Below are 23,571 nucleotides of genomic sequence, written 5' to 3'. Positions count from 1 at the left end.
TTTTCATTTCAATTTTATTGATTTGAGTCCTCTCCCTCTTTTTCTTGATGAGTCTGGCTAATGGTTTATCAATTTTGTTTGTCTTCTCAAAGAACCAGCTTTAACTTTTATTGATCTTTGCTATTGTTTTCTTTGTTTCTATTTCATTTATTTCTGCTCTGATCTTTATGATTTCTTTCCTTCTGCTAACTTTGGGTTTTGTTTGTTCTTCTTTCTCTAGTTCCTTTAGGTGTAAGGTTAGATTGTTTATTTGAGATTTTTCTTGTTTCTTGAGGTAGGCTTGTATAGCTATAAACTTCCCTCTTAGAACTGCTTTTGCTGCATTTGGGTCGTCGTTTTTTCATTATCATTTGTCTCTAGGTATTTTTTGATTTCCTCTTTGATTTCTTCAGTGATCTCTTGGTTATTTAATAACGTATTGTTTAGCCTCCATGTGTTTGTGTTTTTTACGTTTTTTTCCCTGAAATTCATTTCTAATCTCATAGCGTTGTGGTCAGAAAAGATGCTTGATATGATTTCCATTTTCTTAAATTTACTGAGGCTTGATTTGTGACCCAAGATGTGATCTATCCTGGAGAATGTTCTGTGTGCACTTGAGAAGAAAGTGTAATCTGCTGTTTTGGGATGGAATGTCCTATAAATATCAATTAAATCTATCTGGTCTATTGTGTCATTTAAAGCTTCTGTTTCCTTATTCATTTTCATTTTGGATGATCTGTCCATTGGTGTAAGTGAGGTGTTAAAGTCCCCCACTATTATTGTGTTACCGTCGATTTCCTCTTTTATAGCTGTTAGCAGTTGCCTTATGTATTGAGGTGCTCCTATGTTGGGTGCATGTATATTTATAATTGTTATATCTTCTTCTTGGATTGATCCCTTGATCATTATGTAGTGTCCTTCCTTGTCTCTTGTAACATTCTTTATTTTAAAGTCTATTTTATCTGATATGAGTATTGCTACTCCAGCTTTCTTTTGATTTCCATTTGCATGGAATATCTTTTTCCATCCCCTCACTTTCAGTCTGTATGTGTCTCTAGCTCTGAAGCGGGTCTCTTGTAGACAGCATATATATGGGTCTTGTCTTTGTATCCATTCAGCAAGTCTGTGTCTTTTGGTTGGAGCATTTAATCCATTCACGTTTAAGGTAATTATCGATATGTATGTTCCTATGACCATTTTCTTAATTGTTTTGGGTTTGTTTTTGTAGGTCCTTTTCTTCTCTTGTGTTTCCCAGTTAGAGAAGTTCCTTTAACATTTGTTGTAGAGCTGGTTTGGTGGTGCTGAATTCTTTTAGCTTTTGCTTGTCTGTAAAGCTTTTGATTTCTGCATCGAATCTGAATGAGATCCTTGCCGGTTAGAGTAATCTTGGTTGTAGGTTCTTCCCTTTCATCACTTTAAGTATATCATGCCACTCCCTTCTGGTCTGTAGAGTTTCTGCTGAGAAGTCAGCTGTTAACCTTATGGGAGTTCCCTTGTTGTTATTTGTCATTTTTCCGTTGCTGCTTTCAATAATTTTTCTTTGTCTTTAATTTTTACCAATTTGATTACTATGTGTCTCGGCGTGTTTCTCCTTGGGTTTATCCCGTATGGGACTCTCTGTGCTTCCTGGACTTGGGTGGCTATTTCCTTTCCCATGTTAGGGAAGTTTTCGACTATAATCTCTTCAAATATTTTCTCTGGTCCTTTCTCTCTCTCTTCTCCTTCTGGGACCCCTATAATGCGAATGTTGTTGTGTTTAATGTTGTCCCAGAGGTCTCTTAGGCTCTCTTCATTTCTTTTCATTCTTTTTTCTTTAGTCTGTTCCACAGCAGTGAATTCCACCATTCTGTCTTCCAGGTCACTTATCCATTCTTCTGCCTCAGTTATTCTGCTATTGATTCCTTCTAGTGTATTTTTCATTTCAGTTATTTTATTGTTCATCTCTGTTTGTTTGTTCTTTAATTCTTCTAGATGTTTGTTTAACATTTCTTGCATCTTCTTGATCTTTGCCTCCATTCTTTTTCCGAGGTCCTGGATCATCTTCACTATGATTATTCTGAATTCTTTTTCTGGAAGGTTGCCTATCTCCACTTCATTTAGTTGTTTTTCTGGGGTTTTACCTTGTTCCTTCATCTGGTACATAGCCCTCTGCCTTTTCATCTTGTCTATCTTTTTGTGAATGTGGTTTTTGTTCCACAGGCTGCAGGATTGTAGTTCTTCTTGCTTCTGCTTTCTGCCCTCTGGTGGATGAGGGTATCTAAGAGGCTTGTGCAAGTTTCCTGACGCCATCAACGTTTTAAATTCCCCGACCCTTTGACCTAGTCATTCCACTCCTAGGAATTTATCCTATAGACATAGACACAATATACAAGGATATTCATTGCAACATTGATTATAAGAACAAAAGACTGGGAGCCAATATCTATCAATAGGAGATTGGTTAAATAAATGATGGCAGAATTCAATGATGGAATAAAATGCAGTTGTTAAAAAGAGTGAGGCAACTCCATATGCACTGATTAATTATCCCCCAGTGGAAAAAGCAAAGTGCAGAACAGGATTGCCTATGTGTAAACAATAACACATATTATGAACGTGGGTTTATATTCATGCATTATCTTTCTATTCATACAAGGACAGATAAGATACTTGTGTAACCTTGGTTACCTCAGGGGAGGGGAACAGTTGGCTTGAGGGGAGGGGAGATGGGCACAAGGGTAACATGCTTTTCATTGTCCTATCTATTCAAAAATAAAAATGAAATATTAAAAAAAAAAATAAGGCCACACCTTGTCCTGGGACAAAATGATATAGAATATTCAACAGGGAAACATACCTTAGTGAAGTTACCAGTCTTATTGATGTCCAGAGAATTCTGTGGCTTCTAAGCAGTAAAGAGGAGACCCACCAAGGGAGGATTTTAGACTAACCTTGGACTTCTCCACACTTTTTGATCAATTCTCTTGATCATAAAGGGATTGTAGTAATAATTGGCATTTATATACCATACACTACGTGTTAGGCACTGCTCTGAATGCATCACAAATATATTAACTCATTTCATCCTCTTAAAAAAAGTTAGGTACTATTATTGCCCCTGTTTTACAGATGGAGAAACTGGGGGCTAGGAAGGCCAAGCAAGTTTGCCCAAGTTCACAGAGCTAGTAACTGGCAGAGCGAGGATTTGAACCCAAGCAGTCTGGCTCCAGAGTCCACGATCTTACAATTAATATCTCTTGTATAAGAAATTTTCTTCAGTTTTTTGTTAATTCAAACATGATTTTTTAAAATAAATTAGTCTAATTCCATTTTTGTAAAATTTTATTTATCTATCTGTCATGTTTGGACTAATGTTTTACCAAATGTGAACTCTGAGAAATAATATCTCGTGAAGTTTTGGATGAATTTCTAACTTCTTCTTTGTGCTTTTGTATATAATATAAAATTTTGTGGATATGTATCATTTCCACAAAACAGCAAAGTCATTCCTCTGGGGGAAAAAATGCTTAAGTCAATCTCCAAGATATTTAAACACCAAGCATTGCGATGCCTAGTGCTGCAGATACCATGGTCTACAAGAATGACTTCTAAATTGTGGCAAGTCACCTGGGCCAAGGGACCGGTGAGCCTTTCAGAGGGGATTAGCCAACTGAGGAGTCATTACCCTCTCTCTGACTCTTGAATCAGGTGATTGGCTTTATCAACGGAAACCATCTGATCATGTCACTGAAGTGCACAGTTAAATACCTGAACCTTCAAGCTCAGTGGAGAGGAAAGTGCTCTGTAAACAGATTTGTTGCTGTTCGCATTCTTCCTGACTGCCTCAGGGCACTTTCTGCAAAACCAGGAGGTGGCTTTCATGCCGATTAAATGTGGGGATTAAGCGATTCCTAAAAAAGCCAACTCAGAGCCAGGCTTTCTATGGGAAGGTGTTTCTGTGGCCTTGGCATCAAGGAACACATGGGGATTTGAATCAAAGAGAGAAAAGAACAAACACAATCTACCGAACAAACTCTGTACGGCTCTGGAGTGTCATTTTAAGTTGAATAGAAAACAGCGGAAAGTGGATACCACTATGCTGAAGAGTTAGAATTGAAGACGTTAGAAAAGAAATTAAGTTACCTAATCCATCCCTTTCTGGGTCATCCTCTACAGAGCCCCTCCACCATGGGGTCCTTTAGAAAGCCTTTTTAAAATTTTCTTAAGCAAAGGACTTTTCCCAGTTATCTAGGAAGAGCGTTTTACAATCTAATTTATTTTCAGTTAAGAATATTTCATAATAGTTACTCATTGCAGATTTTCCTTTTACAACTCCTCAGTCCTTACAATCTCACAACACTTATCAACATCTCTTTTTTCAAATCATTTTTCTTGCTTTCATTTTCAACTATTAAAAAATATATATGTGTGTAAGTGCATAGAGATAGATATCGATAGCGATATACTAGCTGTTTGACTATGTAAAGTGTGGATACATAGTTATGGATAAAGTGTATATATACGTATTTCCTAATAATCTGTGTGTCTGTATGTGTATGTATGTGTGTGTGCATATAAATATATATATAAATAACTTTGGTTGTCCTATTTCATGTATCAGGTTGGAAATGCACAGTATGGAGGTTGGTAATTCCCCGTTATCTTGTTTGTAGCCTATTAAACTGGAGATCGGTGAAGAAAAAGACCTGCTGGTCAAATTCAATCCTTCCTATAAAAACGATTTGAATACCTGGGTGGCAGAAGAAGTTCTAGAAATCAAGTATGTGGAGCACCCTCAAGTGGACAGCCTGCACCTGCGTGGAGAAGTGAATTACCCCAACCTCACCTTTGAGACCATGGAGCTGGATTTTGGCTGTATCCTGAACGATACTGAGGTGATCCGCTACATCACAATCACCAACTGCAGCCCCCTGGTTGTGAAGTTTCGCTGGTTCTTCCTGGTGGATGATGAGGAAAATCAGATAAGGTACCAACTAGCATGGTGATCCTGCAGAGCTCTCCCCTGCTCTTCATTTCTTTCTCCTTCGGGCTTTGCACTTGGTTTCCTGTATTCTGAGTACTGGTCTTTCATGAATACTTTCACTTCCAACAACTAATCATTGACAGAAGGAACAAAGAGCCATGGTCCATCCTAGGTTTCCAAACAGGAAAAGCAGATAAAACATCTTTGAAAGCCCCAATTGCCACCAAATTAACAAAGTGATATCCCTAAGCCTGCTCTAATTTTGAATCTAGTGGTTGGATCATTAGAAATTTATCACTAAAAATAGTCTTCATAGAGTTTCCTTAATAAGCATTTCAAACCCAAAGCACAAATTGAGTAGGATGATACATGAGATGTGTGCTGCCCTGAGCTCTACCTTCTGCATATTTCAGTGGGTTCCATTATGGCCCATATATGTACGTATGTATATAGATATATACTTATGTACAAAATAGTGGGAGGTGGTGAGCGCCGGAAGGGAAAAGCTGTCTTTACAATATTTGGGTTTAGAAGTGTCTCTCCTGTTCAATTAGAAGCTAAAGCCAACTTAATTTGGAAAACACTCCCTTAAAGACCTAGGAACAGCCTATTTCAGTCAAGCCTCAGTAACAGTTTCATGTGGGTCAAAAGCCATGTTGTTGGCCAGGATGAATGGGCTTGTGCATATTTCCTTATTGGTTGTTTGGACAGCTCAGTTTTCAACACCTGAATTTTGAATGGCCATTCTTAACTGGGAAAGCCTCATGTTATTTCTCGGCTGGTCGATGCTTCCTGTACACAGTCCTCATCTTGTGTAGGATAGCCATCCTTTCCTTTCCCGTGCCTGTTTCCATGGTAACTGTGGCTTGCTCTGGATGTCTTCCATAAACATCTGATGATGACCCAGTGTAGCACCGAAGCCGGTTCTGGGCCTGAGTGATGGAGCCGGCTCATTAGGTGCCAGTGACTGTTCAGGTTTGGGATGAAATTCTGTAGATGGTGAACATTTAAAATAATTATGGAAAAATCAGCCAACCTGACCTAATGAGTTTCGAACACCAGATTGTGTGAAGTTATTCTGATGGAACACAGCTAAATGAGTTTTTTCTATCTGGGAGCAAGGGACATGCTTTATTTATTTTTTTATTTTCGAGAGGCCATTTCCATAATTAAAATGATGACATTTTGGAAATGTTCTTGGCCAGTACTGGAGATGATACACTTAATTTTTCATTGGCTTAAGCACTCATTTAACCATTTTTTTCCTTTCTTCTTTATCTTCTAATATCTTGATACTGAGCCTCTGCTTATATTTCATTTGTTCATTCATTCAGAGAGTCACTCAGAAACCATTTGATAAGTGACTCTTATGCACCAGATAATGGGTGAGGTATCAGGGATACAGAAGTGAATAAGACATGATCACTGGACTGAGGTTATTGGGGAAACAGATGTGTAACCCATGACACATGATAGTGTCAGCCTCTGAGGGATGCCGGGGGAATGAATGCTCACAGGAGTCAGAGAAGGCTGCACTGAGAGGCACAGTTAAATGCTCCAGATGGAGAAGCAGGGAAACATTCTCAGTAACAGGAATAGCATGTATATAAGTTTGGATTCATGGATTCTGTTGCAAGTGACAAGAAACCTGACCCTAAGTAAAAATGAAAAGCAGGGACTTCCCTGGTGGTGCAGTGGTTAAGAATCTGCCTGCCAACGCAGGGGACACGGGTTTGAGCCCTGATCCAGGAAGATCCCACATGCCGCAGAGCAACTACGCCCGTGCGCCACAACTACTGAGCCTGCGCTCTAGGGCCTGCGAGCCACAACTACTGAGCCCACGCACCTAGAACCCATGCTCCGCAACAAGAGAAGCCACCGCAATGAGAAGCCCGCGCACCGCAACGAAGAGTAGCTCCCGCTCACCACAACTAGAGAAAGCCTGCACACAGCAATGACGACCCAACGCAGCCAAAAAACAAATTTTTAAAAAAAATTTTTTTTCTAAGAAAAAAAAGAAAAGCAAAGTTCATTCACTAGTTCCCACAACTCAAAAGTCCAAGTTCATTCTGGCTTCTGGCCTAGCTTAATGCAAGGACTCAAACAGTGTTACTGGAGACAGAGTCCCTGTCTCAGCTCTGCTCTCCATCATGAGTTAGCCGCGTTCTCGGATCAGCTTTTCTCCCGTGGTCACCAAGTGCTGCCAGCGCTCCCGGGGCCATGTCTGTGCAGATTCTGAGCCACTGGAAAGGAACATGAGCCTTGGTCCCAGAACTTCCAGGAGATGCTCTCTGATGGGACCATCTTAATCACCTTTCCTGTCCCCTCCCCTCACCGGTCACTGTCAGGGGAGGGCGAAGCTCTTGATTAGCATTGGCCTGGCCGTGTGCCCCACACCAAGCGCACTGCAGTGATGACCTCAGAACCCCATGGACTGAAGGGGTGGGAGTGGGGCAGATCTCCAGGCAAAAACTGCAGTATAGGAGAAGGAATGCGGGAGAGGCAGGTGGCACGCCCCATCAGTGTCCACAGGGGACCCATCAGTGCAGCCACAGCGCAGACTTCATCAGTGGGGGGCAGTCCGGGGAGGCGAGTCTGGGCAGGTAGGTTGGCAGCAGTGTGTGAGAGGCCTGGTATTCCATGATAAGGCACTTAGACTCTTTCTTGGAGGCAGTGGTGAGATTTGTCATCAAGAGAGTGACAGAGTCAGGTTTTTTCAGAAAGATAACCCTTAGCAGCATTCAGCACAGTTGTCCAACCCCTCCTTCCTGAAACACATTCCTTTCATGGCTTGAACAGCACCATACTCTCCTGCTTTTCCTCTTGTCCCCTCGACTGACTACTTCTCATCTCTCGGCCAGCAGCAACTCTGCTGGAGTCATAGGACGCAGGGCTCCCTCGTAGGCCGTCTGCTCTTCCTGGAGTTGCACTCACCAACAGCTTCACTTAGCCCCGGTTGCAGAGGCTTCTGAATGCGTATCTCCACCTAGACCCCTCGGAGTTCCAAGTGCATCACCTTCTTGATGTCTCCTCCTGGATGTCTCGCAGGTGACTCGTGTCCAGCGTACCCCACTCCAGTCTCAGGCTCTCCCCTGCCCCCTCCCTGCCTCTCCTACAGGGCCCCTGTCCCAGTAAATGACATCGCTGTCCTGGGAGGCATCCAGATTCCCTCCTCTCCCTTACCCCACGCATCACATCCATCACCAAGTTCTACCTATTCCACCTTCTAAAAACCTCTCATTCCCATCTCCACGGTTGTTACCCTAGTTGAAGCCCCAATTGCTCCTGCCTGGACCGTTGTGACAGCCCCTGACTGGGCTCTCTGCCTCCACTCCTGCGCCACAGTCCATCACCCCCTCAGCAGACAAGCAATGAGCATGTCACTGCCCTAGTTTTCAGCTTTGAAGGACACCCATGCTTCTTGGGATAAAGTACAAAATACTCACTGTGTTCTTCAAGGCTCAGCATGTGCTGCCCCTGAATTCCTCTCCAGCTTCTTCTCACTTTGCTCTCCCCTTACCACACTGACTTCTTTCTATTTACCCACCATGCCGGCCTCTTTCCTGCCCAGTGGTGGTTTGCTGTCTAACTGCCCTCTCTCTACTGGACGTTCTCCTTCACCTAGTTAGCCCTGCCGCCTCACCTAGTTAGCCCTGCCGCCTCACTAAGTCTTCAGCTTAAACTTCCTTCCCCAGGAAGCCTTCTCCGAGACCCTGCCCTACCCAAGGTCCCCTGTCATAGGCACCAGTAGCCTATCTCCTTGGTGACTCATCACATTTGCAACTATGGCTAATGGTCAACTTCCTAGCTGGCGCTTAATCCCCATGAGACTAGGGAGCACATCTGTTCTGTTGCCTCTGGATCCCAGAGCCCAGCACAGTCCAGAGCACAGAGTAGGTCCTCAGAAGGTATCTTCTAGTTAATCAGCTGCTCTCCCTGCCCCTGGTGTTTGTAGTGAGAGGAGAGTCGTTTCATAACTGGTTTAACATTCTTTTCTGTTGGCTTCCTGGCACCTGCCAAATGGAAAGGTTCAAGGCATAAATATCACCTTGAAGAGAAAAAAAAATGCCACTTGCTGTCTAGACAGGCTCTGTCTGTGCAGCCCGTCAGAAAAACATGAACCACTCATTGGCTAAAGGTCACTTTTATCAGATATACCAACACGAGCCTTTCTTTTCCAATCAGAATTCTTCTAAGCCTCACAACTAGTAAAAGAAACAAAAGGATAAAAGAAGTTTTCTTCTTCTTTTATTAGGCAGGATATGAGGAGGCCTAGACTCTCAACATTCCTGCCTGTCACAACACATATACATCACACGTGTGTGTGCGCGCGCACACGTGGGAGCGTGTGTGTGCACATGCATGTGTACATGCATGTCTGTGCATTTGGGAATGAGTGCGCGTGTGTGTGTGTGTGATTTTGTAGGGAATTCTGACTCAGACATTCAAAGCATCTCTCTTGTTTGAGCATATTTTTGGTTCCAAGTTGGCCCTCATGTCACACATAAGAACAAAGAGAGAAGTAAAGTGGGCAAGCATGTTAGGTAAGCACCCCGTAAGCCAGTCATTGCCTTAGAAACCCACTCATTCATGCGAGTCCACGTGCATGACAGAGCTCTAGACTGAGTTTGATAGATACCAGTCCATGCACTCACACGTACGCAAGTAATGAGGAAGCTGGGAGGACATATCAGGGCTGGGCATGGCTGCCGCCGGCACAGCAGCACTGTAGAAACGTGCCCTTTCTTCGGCCTAACTGCTTAGCCGGATAAGAGCATGATGCTTTGTGGCATCTGTGTGAAAGGGGAGCACAGGGAGGCCCACACTGAAACCAGGCTTTGCTTTTAAGAGACCAGAGAGAACCAAGCAGATGCTGGCTCAGCTGGCGTCTGTGCCCAGACTCAGAGCTGCAGGCTGAGGCGATGTTAGAACTTGGAGCATGTGGGCCGCATGGTCCCCAAGGACAGCTTTGCCTTTTTGCTTCCAAATCAGATTATAAATAAACCAAATACAAGAGCCTAAGGGAGCCCAGCCTGACAGCAAGGGAACATGTGTTGTTCTCACACTGATTTTTCTGTGATGAGCATCAGTTGTCCAATATTGTGATTGGAAGAGGAGGATGGAAGGGCTGGAAGTGGGGTGGAGGGTCCTTATCGCCTGGATGCTTCTGTCTGTCTCTTCATCACCCCTCAATTTCTCTTGCTTTGAAAGTGGAACTTTTTAAAGACATGGTATCGGTGGTAGTTGAGGTCCTGGGCTGTGGAATCAGACATGGCTGGTTAGAATCCCAGCTCTGTCCTAAACACATGACCCTGTGCCCTGGTTTACTTACCTGTAAAATGGGGATAATGCAGAAACCGAAAAGACTTGCTGTGAGCACTAAATGTTCATAAAGTGCATGTGTCTTTGAGATGACACATGAAGGAAAAATCTGAACTTGGTGGCTGTTTTCAGGTCTCAAAGGGTCCCTTCTTCTCCATTCCTTCCCACCAAGTGCTGCTAAGTGAAGCACTCCCCAGGATCCTGAAGTGTTGGAACCATAGGGTCCTTAGACACCAACATGATGTACTCAGCCCCTTTTCCTTCTGAAGGATAGAAAATTCCTTTCCTGTGCCAGGCCACATTCATCAAGGCTGAAGCCAGGCCCTCAAAGGCCACAGGCCGTGTGTGCTCAGGAGGGCCAGGCCCAGAGTGCCCTCTGTCTTCCCCACCACTCCTCCCTGCAACCAGGTAAGCCCAGACCCATGATCAAGGACCTGCCCCTGCTTTGCCCAAGGGCCCAATCAAGAAAACAAAAATGTTTAGGGGGAAAATGAAACATGGTTTTTTACTTTTCTTTCAAAACAAAAATAATTTTATTGAATCCCATGGGTCAGGCACTGGGCATCCTTGCGCCCCAGCCTTCCAGGGCTGCTCAGTGTGCTAAGAGCCCAGCCTCTAAGGCAGCCTTCTACTCAGCCGCCTGCCCCATGTGACCTTGGTGGATGGCTGAGGGTCCCTGAGCCTTGGCTTCCTTGTCTGAAATGAGGGTGATTATAACAGCACCTCCCACATATGGATGTGGTGAGGATTGTCTCAGCCCCTACTGCAGAGCTCTTGGATCTGTGTGTCACATAATAAATGCTCAGTAAGTGTCAGGTGTTACGGCCATTCCTTTATAGAGGAAATTGAGTGGATTGGCACCCCTGTAATGCTAATACAGGACCTATTTGAGAAGCAGAATCCCAGAGGTGGCTTGGAAACATCTCCTGAAATCAGTCAGAAGCCATTTCAGGACACAGAGAGGCCTCACGGGGTCTGAGGGCCGCAGGTGTCTCTTGCTAGCTTGAGCTTCTGTCCCTTCAATAAATATCCCTCTATCTTCCCCACAGGCCCTGCACCTCTCAGAATCCTTCAAGCTTCTGCAGTTGTATTTTTTTTTCCCACCTCCCAGAGAAGTTTAGATAAGAGACAAAAGTGAGCATGGAGCCTGGGGTCTAGAAGGAAAGCAGTTCTGATGAGGGAGCAAAAAGGGTCAAAAGAGGGAACAGAAGTGGCCACAGCTGGCCTCAGGCAAAGTGCTGAGTCAAGCTCTTATGCCCCTCCCATCCCCTTTCTTCCCTAACTCTCCCCCTGCTTGTACTTGAGCCACAATGACAGTTTAACAGCCCAAAGAATGAATCCAGTGCAAACAGGGGCTATCCCCCTGGCCTGTATTAGATTCCTGTTGCTGCTGTAACAAATTGCCATAAGCTGATGCTGGCAGGAAGTAGACAGCACACCTGAAGTCTTAGTCTAGATGAGATTAAGGAAGGTAGCAGAGGCCTGAAGGGACAAGGGATGAGAGTCTTAACCAGAACCTCTGTGGCCTCCCTTACCAACTCAAGGTGTTATGTGACCTGCTCTTCTGAGTCATGTATGGCTGAGGGTTGAGGGGAAGTTGACCTTAAGAATATTCACTGAGCAGTAGGGCAGAAGTACGGGGGGTTAGAACTTCAACAAAGTATTTCAAAGGGGACCAATTCAGCTCATAACAGTCTTTAATTTAAAAAAATTAAATCAGTAAACATGTGAATAAACATTTGAAGAGTAAAAAGGTCATGGTATCAGAAGCCCATGAGTCTGGGAAATGGTAGCAATATGACTGGAAAATTCTGCAGGGCCAGGTCAGGTCTGGTGTTGTAGGCCATGCTGAGGAGTTTGATTTTTTCCAAAATGTAGTGAAAAGCCATGGAAGAGTTTAAAGTAAGTGAGTAAGAGAGAGTGACATGGGCTACCATGGACCAGAGTCAACAGAAACGGTAGTCCTTAGACTAACAGAACTGCAAGAGGTCATTATCAACAGAAGAGCAGGTCATTGTCAAAGGGGGAGCAGGCTCATTAAAGGCACTTCTACTGGGTATACTTAAGGAAGAAGGAAAATTATCTCAGACATATGTATGTCTGAGATGCAAGACGGATTTCTGAACTAAGAAAATGGTATATTATGGGTAAAATTAAAATACCATTAACTACATAAAATAATAATGTAAAATATTAATATAGGACTGAAATACTATATAGTATGGAAGGGGAGAAATGAAAGATTTTAGGTCTTTGAGTTGTTCCAGAAGAGGGAAAAGGTAAGCTTTAAACATAAATTTAAGTAAAGAAAAGAAGTAAAAGTATTTTATTACTAGAAGAAGAAAAAAAGTGAAGGGGAAAAATATAGTCAATCGAAAATAAATTAAAAATTAGGGGAAGGAGTGACATGGAAAAGATACACAGAAATAAATAAAAATTACAAAATAAGATGATAAAATAAATCCAAATGTATCAGTAGTTGAAATCACTGTAAATAAAACTAAGGAAATGATTGTGCTTCTGGATTTTACTCACAATTATTTTAAAAAGAGATACCTGAAAAATAAGGATACAGTAATATAAAAGGATGGGAAAAGATAGAACAGGCATATAATGGAGGGAGTTCTGAGGAAGCTATGAAACATCAGTTAAAATAGGCTTCATTTTTTAAAAATTTTTATCGGAGTATAGTTGATTTACAATGTTGTGTTATTTTCTGCTGTACAGCAAAGTGAATCAGTTATACATACATATATATATATATATATATATATATATATATATATATATATATATATATATATATACTCTTTTTTAGATTCTTTTCCCATTTAGGTTATTACAGAGTACTGAGTAGAGTTCCCTGTGCTATACAGTAGGTCCTTATTAGTTATCTGTTTTCTATATAGTAGTGTGTATATGTCAATCCCAGTCTCCCAGTTTATCCCTCCCCCACCTTTCCCCCCTGGTAACCAAAAATGGACTTTAAAACAAAAAAGCATTACCAGAGGTCAAGAAGGTTACTAGGTCAATTCACCAGAAAGATATAATAATCCTAAACTTCATACATCTCAAAACATAACTTCAAAATACATAAAGTGGGCTTCCCTGGTGGCGCAGTGGTTGAGAATCTGCCTGCCAATGCAGGGGACACGGGTTCGAGCCCTGGTCTGGGAAGATCCCACATGCCACGGAGCAGCTGGGCCCGTGAACCACAATTACTGAGCCTGCGCGTCTGGAGCCTGTGCTCTGCAACAAGAGAGGCCGCGATGGTGAGAGGCCCGCGCACCGCGATGAAGAGTGGTCTCCACTTGCCGCAACTAGAGAAAGCCCTCGCACAGAAACGAAGACTCAACACAGTCATAAATAAATAAATAAATAAATAAATAAAAGAACGTGAATTTCTTTAAAAAAAAAAAAAAAGCAAAATTGGGCTATTCATAAAAAAAAAAATACATAAAGCAAATCAAATCCCCTATCTTTAATAACACTCTCTCGAGCAGACAGAAAATCAGCAAGACTATATAGCTTACATTGCCGCATGTAGTAGCCACCAAGCCTCATGTAGCTATTTAAATTTTTTTTAAACTTTTTAAATTAAAAATGTAGCTCCTTAATCACACTAGCCACATTTTAAGTGCCCAGTAACCACATGTGGCTTGTGGCTGTTGTATTGAGCAGCACAGATACAGGCCATGTCAGTCACTGCAGAAAGTTCTATTGGACAGCTCTCCTACAGACAATTCGAACACAATTAACAGGCTCCATATAATATATGTAGAACACCCCACTAAGAAAAAACTTTTCCAGCCCTATGGAACACTTATGAAAAATTACCGTATACTAGGGCTTAAAGCAAATCTCAACAAATCTGTTATGTTAGAAATCAATAACAAATATATATTTAAAAACAAACAAGTAAAGAACATAGACATTTTAAAATACACTTCTGAATAACCTATGAGTGAAAAAAATCACTATGAAAATTAGGAAATACTTAACATTGAATGATGATGAAAAAAATCAGTGGTAATGAAGCTGAAGTGTGCTTTTAAAAAAATTTTATTGGATTATAGTTGATTTACAATGTTGTGTTAGTTTCAGGTATACAGCAAAGTGGTTCAGTTATACATATTTTCATTCTTTTTCAGATTCTTTTCTCATATAGGCTATGACAAAATATTGAGTAGAGTTCCCTGTGCTATACAGTAGGTTCTTGTTGGTTATTTATCTTATGTATACTAGTTTGTGTATGTTAATCCCAAGCTCCTGGTTTATCCCTCCCCCCCACCCCATGCTTCCCCTTTGGTAACCATAAGTTTGGTTTCAATATCTGTAAGTCTGTTTCTGTTTTGTAAATGAGTTCATTTGTATAATTTTTTAAAATTAGATTCCACATATGAGTGATATCATATGATATGTCTTTCTCTGTCTGACTTCACTTAGTATGATAATCTCTGGGTCCATCCATGTTGTTGCAAATGGCATTATTTTGTTCTTTTTTATGGCTGAGTAATATTCCATTGTATATATGTACCACATCTTTTTTATCCATTCCTCTGTTGATGGATATTTAGGTTGCTTCCATGTCTTGGCTATTGTAAGTAGTGCTACAATGAACATTGGGGTGCATGTATCTTTTCGAAATATGGTTTTCTCCAGATATATGCCTAGGAGTGGGACTGCTGTATCATATAGTAGTTCTATTTTTATTTATTTATTTTTAATTATGAATTTATTTGGTAATTTTATAATCCTCTATTGGCATATACTTTTTTTAAAAATATATTTATTTATTTTATTTATTTTTGGCTGTGTTGCGTCTTTGTTGCTGCACACAGTCTTTCTCTAGTAGCGGCGAGCAGCGGCTACTCTCCGTTGCGGTGTGCGGGCTTCTCATTGCGGTGGCTTCTCTTGTTGTGAAGCGCAGGCTTTAGGTGTGCAGGCTTCAGTAGTTGTGGCACGTGGGCTCCGCATTTGTGGCTCACAGGCTCTAGAGCACAGGCTGAGTAGTTGTGGTGCACGGGGCTTAGTTGCTCCACGGCATGTGGGATCTTCCTGGACCAGGGCTTGAACCCGTGTCCCCTGCATTGGCAGGCGGATTCTTAACCACTGTACACCAGGGAAGTTCAATAGTTCTATTTTTAGTTTTTTAAGGAACCTCCATACTGTTCTCCATAGTGGTTGTACCAATTTACATTCCCACCAACTGTGTAGGAGGGTTCCCTTTCCTCCACACCGTCTCCAGCATTTATTGTTTGTAGACTTTTTGATGATGACCATTCTGACTGGTGTGAGATGATACTTCATGGTACTTTTGATTTGCATTTCTCTAATAATTAGTGATGTTGAGCATCTTTTCATGTGCTTTTTTTGGTCATCTGTATGTCTTCTTTGGAGAAATGTCTATTTAGATCTCCTGCCCATTTTTTGATTGGATTGTTTGTTTTTTTGACATACAAACAGCATGAGCTGTTTATATATTTTGGAGATTAATCCCTTGTCAGTCACTTTGTTGTCAAATATTTTCTCCCATTCTGTGGGTTGTCTTTTCGTTTTGTTTATGGTTTCCTTTGCTGTGCAGAAGCTTTTAAGTTTAATAAGCTCCCACTTGTTTGCTTTTGTTTTTATTTTCGTTACTCTAGGAGGTGTGTGCAAAACGATATTGCTGTGATTTATGTCAGAGAGTGTGTCCTGCCTATGTTTTCTTCTAAGAGTTTTATAGTGTCCGGCCTTACATTTAGGTCTTTGATCCTAATAAACTCCATTTTGAGTTTATTTTTGAGTATGGTGTTAGAGAATGTTCGAATTTCATTCTTTTACATGTAGCTGTCCAGTTTTCCTAGCAGAAGCTAAAGTGGACTTAAATGAAGATCTGTAGTCTTAAATCAGTGGTTCCCAACTGAAGGTAATTTTGCCCCCCAGGGGACATTTGGCAATGTCTGGAGACATTATTATCATTATTATTATTATTATTATTATTATTATTATTATTATTATTATTGGCATCAGCATCATCATAACCAGGGGGAGCTACTGGCATCTAGTGGGTAGAGGCCAGGGATGCTACTAAGTATTTTTCAATACACAGGACAGCCCCCAACAACAAAGAATTATCCATTCAAAATATTGATAGTGCTACCATTGACAAGCCCTACTTTAGAAGCTTATGTTACAAAAGAAAGGAGGCTGAAAATTCAGTTGAACATTCACAGCTATAAAAGTTGGGTAAGTAAATAAATAAATATAGCCAAAGAAAATAGACAGAAGGAAATATTGAATGTATGACCAGAAACTAATGAAAGAGAAAATTAAATAAAATACAAAGAATCAACAAAGCCAGGAGTTGACTATTGGAAGAGACTATTAATAAAATTAACAAATTCAGGCAAGACTGATAAAGGAAAAAAAAAACCACAACCATTTTAGGAATACGCAAATGATATAACTACAGTTGTAGCGGATATTAAAAAGGTGAAATTTTCATAAGTAACTTTATGGCAAAAATTTGAAAAATTGGATAAAATGAATAAAATCTTAGAAAAATACAACTTTTCAAAACTAACTTAAAAAAAAAAGAAATCCCAGCTTACCCTTCCCCCTCCCTGTGTCCTCAAGTCCATTCTCTAGTAGGTCTGCATCTTTATCCCAAGTGGCATGGACATACATACACTACCAAATGTAAAACCGATAGCTAGTGGGAAGGAACTGCATAGCACAGGGAGATCAGCTTGGTGCTTTGTGACCACCTAGAGGGGTGGGATAGGGAGGGTGGGAGGGAGATGCAAGAGGGAGGGGACATGGGGATATACGTATCTGTATAGCTGATTCACTTTGTTATAAAGCAGAAACTAACACACCATTGTAAAGCAATTATACTCCAATAAAGATGTTAAAAAAAATCCAAATGATCTTTTAATCACTGAAGAAATTGAATACATAGCTTCAAGTCTTACTATAATAAAACACTAGTTCTGATAGACAAAGGCAAGTTTTTCCAAGTATTCAAGGAACAAATAATTATTCCAAACATACACAAATTCTTTTTTTTATATTACTTATTTTTTATTGGAGTATAGTTGATACACATTATTGTGTAAGTTACAGGTGTATAATATAGTGATTCCCAATTTTAAAGGTTATACTCCATTTATAGTTATTATAAAATATTAGCTATATTTTCCATGTTGTACAATATATCCTTTTAGCTTAATTTATAAGTTTCTTATTTTTGTTATTTTTTTATTCTTATTTTATAACATAATAGTTTCTACCTCTTAATCCCCTACCCCAATATTGCCCCTCCCCTCTTCCCTCTCCCCACTGGTAACCACTAATTTGTTCTGTACATCCGTGAGTCTGTTTCTTTTTTGTTATATTCACTAGTTTGTTGTATTCTTTACATTCCACATATGTGATATCATACAGCATTTGTCTTTCTCTGTGTGACTTATTTCATGTAGCATAATGTTCTCCAAGTCCATCCATGTTGTTGCAAATGGCAAAATTTCCTTCTTTTTCTATGACTGAGTAATAGTCCATTGTACATATATACCACATCTTCTTTATCCACTCATCTGTTGAGGGACACTTAGGTTGCTTCCATATCTCGGCAATTATAAATAATGCTGCTATGAACATTGGGGTGCATGTATCTTTTCAAATTAATGGGGTTTTTTCCCATATATACCCAGGAATGGAATTGCTGGGTCATATGATAGTTCTATTTTTAATTTCTTGAGAAACCTCCATACTGTTTTTTGCAGTAGCTGCACCAATTTATGTTCCCACCAACAGTATTTGAAGGTTCCCTTTTCTTCACATCCTTTCCAACATTTGTTATTTGTGTTCTTTTTTAATGATAACCATTCTGACAAGTGTGAGGTGATATCTCATTGTGGTTTTGATTTGAATTTCCCTAATGATTAGTGATGTTGAGCATCTTTTCATGTGCCTATTGGCCATCTGCATGTCTTCTTTGGAAAAACATCTATTCAGGTATTCTGCCCATTTTTTTTTAATACCTTTATTGGAGTATAATTGCTTTACAATGGTGTGTTAGTTTCTGCTTTATAACAAAGTGAATCAGCTATACATATACATATATCCCCATATCTCCTCCCTCCTGCCTCTCACTCCCACCCTCCTTATCCCACCCATCTAGGTGGTCACAAAGCACTGAGCGGATCTCCCTGTGCTATGTGGCTGCTTCCCACTAGCTATCGGTTTTACATTTGGTAGTGTATATATGTCCATGCCACTCTCTCACTTTGTCCCAGGTTACCCTTCCCCCTCCTCGTGTCCTCAAGTGCATTCTCTACGTCTGCATCTTTATTCCTGTCCTCCCCCTAGGTTTTTCAGAACCTTTTTTTTTTTTTTGATTCCATATATATGTGTTAGCATACAGTATTTGTTTTTCTCCTTCTGACTTACTTCACTCTGTATGACAGACTCTAGGTCCGTCCACCTCACTACAAATAACTCAATTTCGTTTCTTTTTATGGCTGAGTAATATTCCACTGTATAATGTGCCACATCTTCTTTATCCATTCATCTGTCGATGGACACTTAGGTTGCTTCCGTGTCCTGGCTATTGTAAATAGAGCTACAGTGAACATTGTGGTACATGACTCTTTTTGAATTATGATTTTCTCAGGGTATATGCCCAGTAGTGGGATTGCTGGGTCGTATGGTACTTCTATTTTTAGTTTTTTTAAGGAACCTCCATACTGTTCTCCATAATGACTGTATCAATTTACACTCCCACCAGCAGTGCAAGAGGGTTCCCTTTTCTCCACACCCTCTCCAGAATTTATTGTTTGTAGATTTTTTGATGATGGCCATTCTGACTAGTGTGAGCTGATACCTCATTGTCGTTTTGATTTGCATTTCTCTGATGATTAGTGATGTTGAGCATCCTTTTGTGTGTTTGTTGGCAATCTGTATATCTTCTCTGGAGAAATGTCTATTTAGGTCTTCAGCCCATTTTTGGATTGGGTTGTTTGTTTTTTTGATATTGAGCTTCATGAGCTGCTTGTAAATTTTGGAGATTAATCCTTTGCCAGTTGCTCCATTTGCAACTATTTTCTCCCATTCTGAGGGTTGTCTTTTCGTCTTGTTTATGTTTTCCTTTGCTGTGCAAAAGCTTTTAAGTTTCATTAGGTCCCATTTGTTTATGTTTGTTTTTATTTCCATCTCTCTAGGAGGTGGGTCCAAAAGGATTGTGCTGTGATTTATGTCATAGAGTGTTCTGCTGATGTTTTCCTCTAAGAATTTTATAGTGTCTGGCCTTACATTTAGATCTTTCATCCATTTTGAGTTTATTTTTGTGTATGGAGTTAGGGAGTGTTCTAATTTCGTACTTTTACATGTAGCTGTCCAGTGTTCCCAGCACCACTTATTGAAGAGGCTGTCTTCTCCATTGCATATTCTTGCCTCCTTTATCAAAAATAAGGTAACTATATGTGCGTGTGCTTGTCTTTGGGCTTTCTATCCTGTTCCATCGATCTATATTTCTGTTTTTGTGCCAGTACCATACTGTCTTGATGACTGTAGCTTTGTAGTATAGTCTGAAGTCTGGGAGCCTGAATCCTCCAGCTACGTTTTTCTTTCTCAAGATTGCTTTGGGTATTCGGGGTCTTTTGTGTTTCCATACAAATTGTGAAATTTTTTGTTCTAGTTCTGTAAAAATGCCATTGGTAGTTTGATAGGGATTGCATTGAATCTGTAGATTGCTTTGAGTAGTATAGTCACTTACACAATGTGGATTTTTCCAATCCAAGAACATGGTATATCTCTCCATCTGTTTGTATCATCTTTAATTTCTTTCATCAGTTTCTTATAGTTTTCTGAGTACAGGTCTTTTCCCTCCTTAGGTAGGTTATTCCTAGCTATTTTATTCTTTTTGTTGCAATGGTAAATGGAAGTGTTTCCTTAATTTCTCTTTCAGATTTTTCATCATTAGTGTATAGGAATGCAAGAGATTTCTGTGCATTCATTTTGTATGCTGCTACTTTACCAAATTCATTGATTAGCTCTAGTAGTTTTCTGGTGGCATCTTTAGGATTCTCTATGTATAGTATCATGTCATCTGCAGACAGTGACACTTTTACTTCTTCTTTTCCAATTTGTATTCCTTTTATTTCTTTTCCTTCTCTGATTGCTGTGGCTAGGACTTCCAAAACTATGTTGAGTAATAGTGGTGAGAGTGGACAACCTTGTCTTGTTCCTGATCTTAGTGGAAATGGTTTCAGTTTTTCACTGTTGAGAACGATGTTGGCTGTGGGTTTGTCGTATATGGCCTTTATTATGTTGAGGTAAGTTCCCTCTATGCCTACTTTCTGGAGCGTTTTTATCATAAATGGGTGTTGAATTTTGTCGAAAGCTTTCTCTGCATCTATTGAGATGATCATGTGGTTTTTCTCCTTCAATTTGTTAATATGGTGTATCACATTGATCGATTTGCGTATATTGAAGAATCCTTGCATTCCTGGGATAAACCCCACTTGATCATGGTATATGATCCTTTTCATGTGCTGTTGGATTCTGTTTGCTAGTATTTTGTTGAGGATTTTTGCATCTTTATTCATCAGTGTTATTGGCCTGTAGTTTTCTTTATATGTGACGTCTTTGTCTGGTTTGGTATCAGGGTGATGGTGGCCTCATAGAATGAGTTTGGGAGTGTTCCTCCCTCTGCTATATTTTGGAAGAGTTTGAGAAGTATAGGTGTTAGCTCTTCTCTGAATGTTTTCATGTTTAGAATTTTCCTGTGAAGCCATCTGGTCCTGGGCTTTTGTTTGTTGGAAGATTTTTAATCACAGTTTCAATTTCAGTACTTGTCATTGATCTGCTTATATTTTCTAGTTCTTCCTGGTTCAGTCTCAGAAGGTTGTGCTTTTCTAAGAATTTGTCCATTTCTTCCAGGTTGTCTATTTTATTGGCATATACTTGCTTGTAGTGATCTCTCATGATCCTTTGTATTTCTACAGTGTCAGTTGTTACTTCTCCTTTTTCATTTCTAATTCTGTTGATTTGAGTCTTCTCCCTTTTTTTCTTGATGAGTCTGGCTAATGGTTTATCAATTTTGTTTATCTTCTCAAAGAATCAGCTTTTAGTTTTATTGATCTTAGCTATTGTTTCCTTCATTTCTTTTTCATTTATTTCTGATCTGATCTTTATGATTTCTTTCCTTCTGCTAACTTTGGGTTTTGTTTGTTCTTCCTTCTCTAATAGCTTTAGGTGTAAGGTTAGGTTGTTTATTTGAGATGTTTCTTGTTTCTTGAGGTAGGATTGTATTGCTATAAACTTCCGTCTTAGAACTACTTTTGCTGCATCCCATAGGTTTTGGGTCGTCATGTTTTCATTGTCATTTGTTTCTAGGTATTTTTTGATTTCTTCTTTGATTTCTTTAGTGATCTCTTGGTTATTTAGTAGTGTATTGTTTAGCCTCCATGTGTTTGTATTTTTCACAGATTATTTCCTGTAATTGATATCTAGTCTCATAGTGTTGTGGTCAGAAAAGACACTTGATACAATTTCAATTTTCTTAAATTTACCCAGGCTTGATATATGACCCAAGATCTATCCTGGAGAATGTTCCATGAGCACTTGAGAAGAAAGTGTATTCTGTTGTTTTAGGATGGAATGTCCTATAAATATCAGTTAAGTCCATCTTGTTTAATGTATCATTTAAAGCTTGTGTTTCCTTATTTATTTTCATTTTGGATGATCTGTCCATTGGTGAAGGTGGGGTGTTAAAGTCCCCTACTATTACTATGTTACTGTCGATTTCCCCTTTTATGGCTGTTAGCATTTGCCTTATGTATTGAGGTGCTCCTATGTTGGGTGCATAAATATTTACAATTGTTATATCTTCTTCTTGGATTGATCCCTTGATCATTCTGTAGTGTCCTTCTTTGTCTCTTGTAATAGTCTTTATTTTAAAGTCTATTTTGTCTGATAGGAGAATTGCTACTCCAGCTTTCTTTTGATTTCCATTTGCATGGAATATCTTTTTCCATCCCCTCACTTTCAGTCTGTATGTGTCCCTAGGTCTGAAGTATGTGTCCCTAGGTCTGAAGTATGTTTCCCTACGTCTGAAGTGGGTCTCTTGTAGACAGCATATATATGGGTCTTGTTTTTGTATCCATTCAACCAGTCTACATCTTTAGGTTGGAGCATTTAATTCATTTACATTTACAGTAGTTATCAATATGTGTGTTCCTATTACCATTTTCTTAATTGTTTTGGGTTTGTTATTGTAGGTCTTTTCCTTCTCTTGTGTTTCCTGCCTAGAGAAGTTCCTTCAGCATTTATTGTAAAGCTGGTTTGGTGGTGCTGAATTCTTTTAGTTTTTGCTTATCTGTAAAGATTTTAATTTCTCCATTGAATCTGAATGAGATCCTTGCTGGGTAGAGTGATCTTGGTTGTAGGTTTTTCCCTTTCATCACTTTAAATATGTCCTGCCACTCCCTTCTGGCTTGCAGAGTTTCTGCTGAAAGATCAGCCGTTAACCTTATGGGGATTCCCTTGTATGTTATTTGTTGCTTTTCCCTTGCCACTTTTTAAAAAATTATTTATTTATTTATTTATTTATTTATTTATTTATTTATTTTTGGCTGTGTTGGGTCTTCGTTTTTCTGTGCAAGGGCTTTCTCCAGTTGCGGCAAGCGGGGGCCACTCTTCATCGCTGTGCGTGGGCCTCTCACTATCACAGCCTCTCTTGTTGCGGAGCACAGGCTCCAGACGCGCAGGCTCAGTAGTTGTGGCTCACGGGCCTAGGTGCTCCGCAGCATGTGGGATCTTCCCAAAACAGGGCTCGAACCCGTGTCCCCTGCATCGGCAGGCAGATTCTCAACCACTGCACCACCAGGGAAGCCCTCCCTTGCCTCTTTTAACATTTTTTCTTTGTATTTAATTTTTGGTAGTTTGATTAATATGTGTCTTGGCATGTTTCTCCTTGGATTTATCCTGTATGGGACTCTCTGTGCTTCCTGGACTTGATTGACTATTTCCTTTCCCATATTAGGGAAGTTTTCAACTCTAATCTCTTCAAATATTTTCTCACTCCCTTTCTTTTTCTCTTCTTCTTCTGAGACCCCTATAATTCGAATGTTGGTGCATTTAATGTTGTCCCAGAGGTCTCTGAGACTGTCCTCAAGTCTTTTCATTCTTTTTTCTTTATTCTGCTCTGTGGTAGTTATTTCTACTATTTTATCTTCCAGGTCACTTATCTGTTCTTCTGCCTCAGTTATTCTGCTATTGATTCCTTCTAGAGAATTTTTGGTTTCATTTATTGTGTTGTTCAT

General features: G+C 40.0%; 1 protein-coding gene and 1 long non-coding RNA gene across 3 annotated transcripts in view; one reads left to right on the top strand and one right to left on the bottom strand.

Moving 5' to 3' along the window:
- The window catches only part of LOC309617580, a 548,498-nt gene that overhangs the window by 370,529 nt on the left and 154,398 nt on the right, over window positions 1-23,571 (bottom strand). The window lies entirely within an intron of this gene.
- Window positions 1-23,571, top strand: part of HYDIN (HYDIN axonemal central pair apparatus protein) — a 441,132-nt gene that overhangs the window by 264,871 nt on the left and 152,690 nt on the right. For both annotated transcript variants that reach the window (XM_082369752.1, XM_082369751.1), the window contains exon 24: window positions 4,632-4,945. In XM_082369752.1, coding sequence (XP_082225878.1) covers window positions 4,632-4,945 — 314 coding nt within the window. The remainder of the gene's footprint in view (window positions 1-4,631; window positions 4,946-23,571) is intronic.

The sequence above is a fragment of the Balaenoptera borealis genome, assembly GCF_965194805.1.
Source record: "Balaenoptera borealis genome assembly, chromosome: 19".
NCBI classification, from domain to species: Eukaryota; Metazoa; Chordata; class Mammalia; order Artiodactyla; family Balaenopteridae; genus Balaenoptera; species Balaenoptera borealis.
Note: the sequence above shows the minus strand (reverse complement) of the source record. Positions and strands in the feature narration are given on the sequence as shown.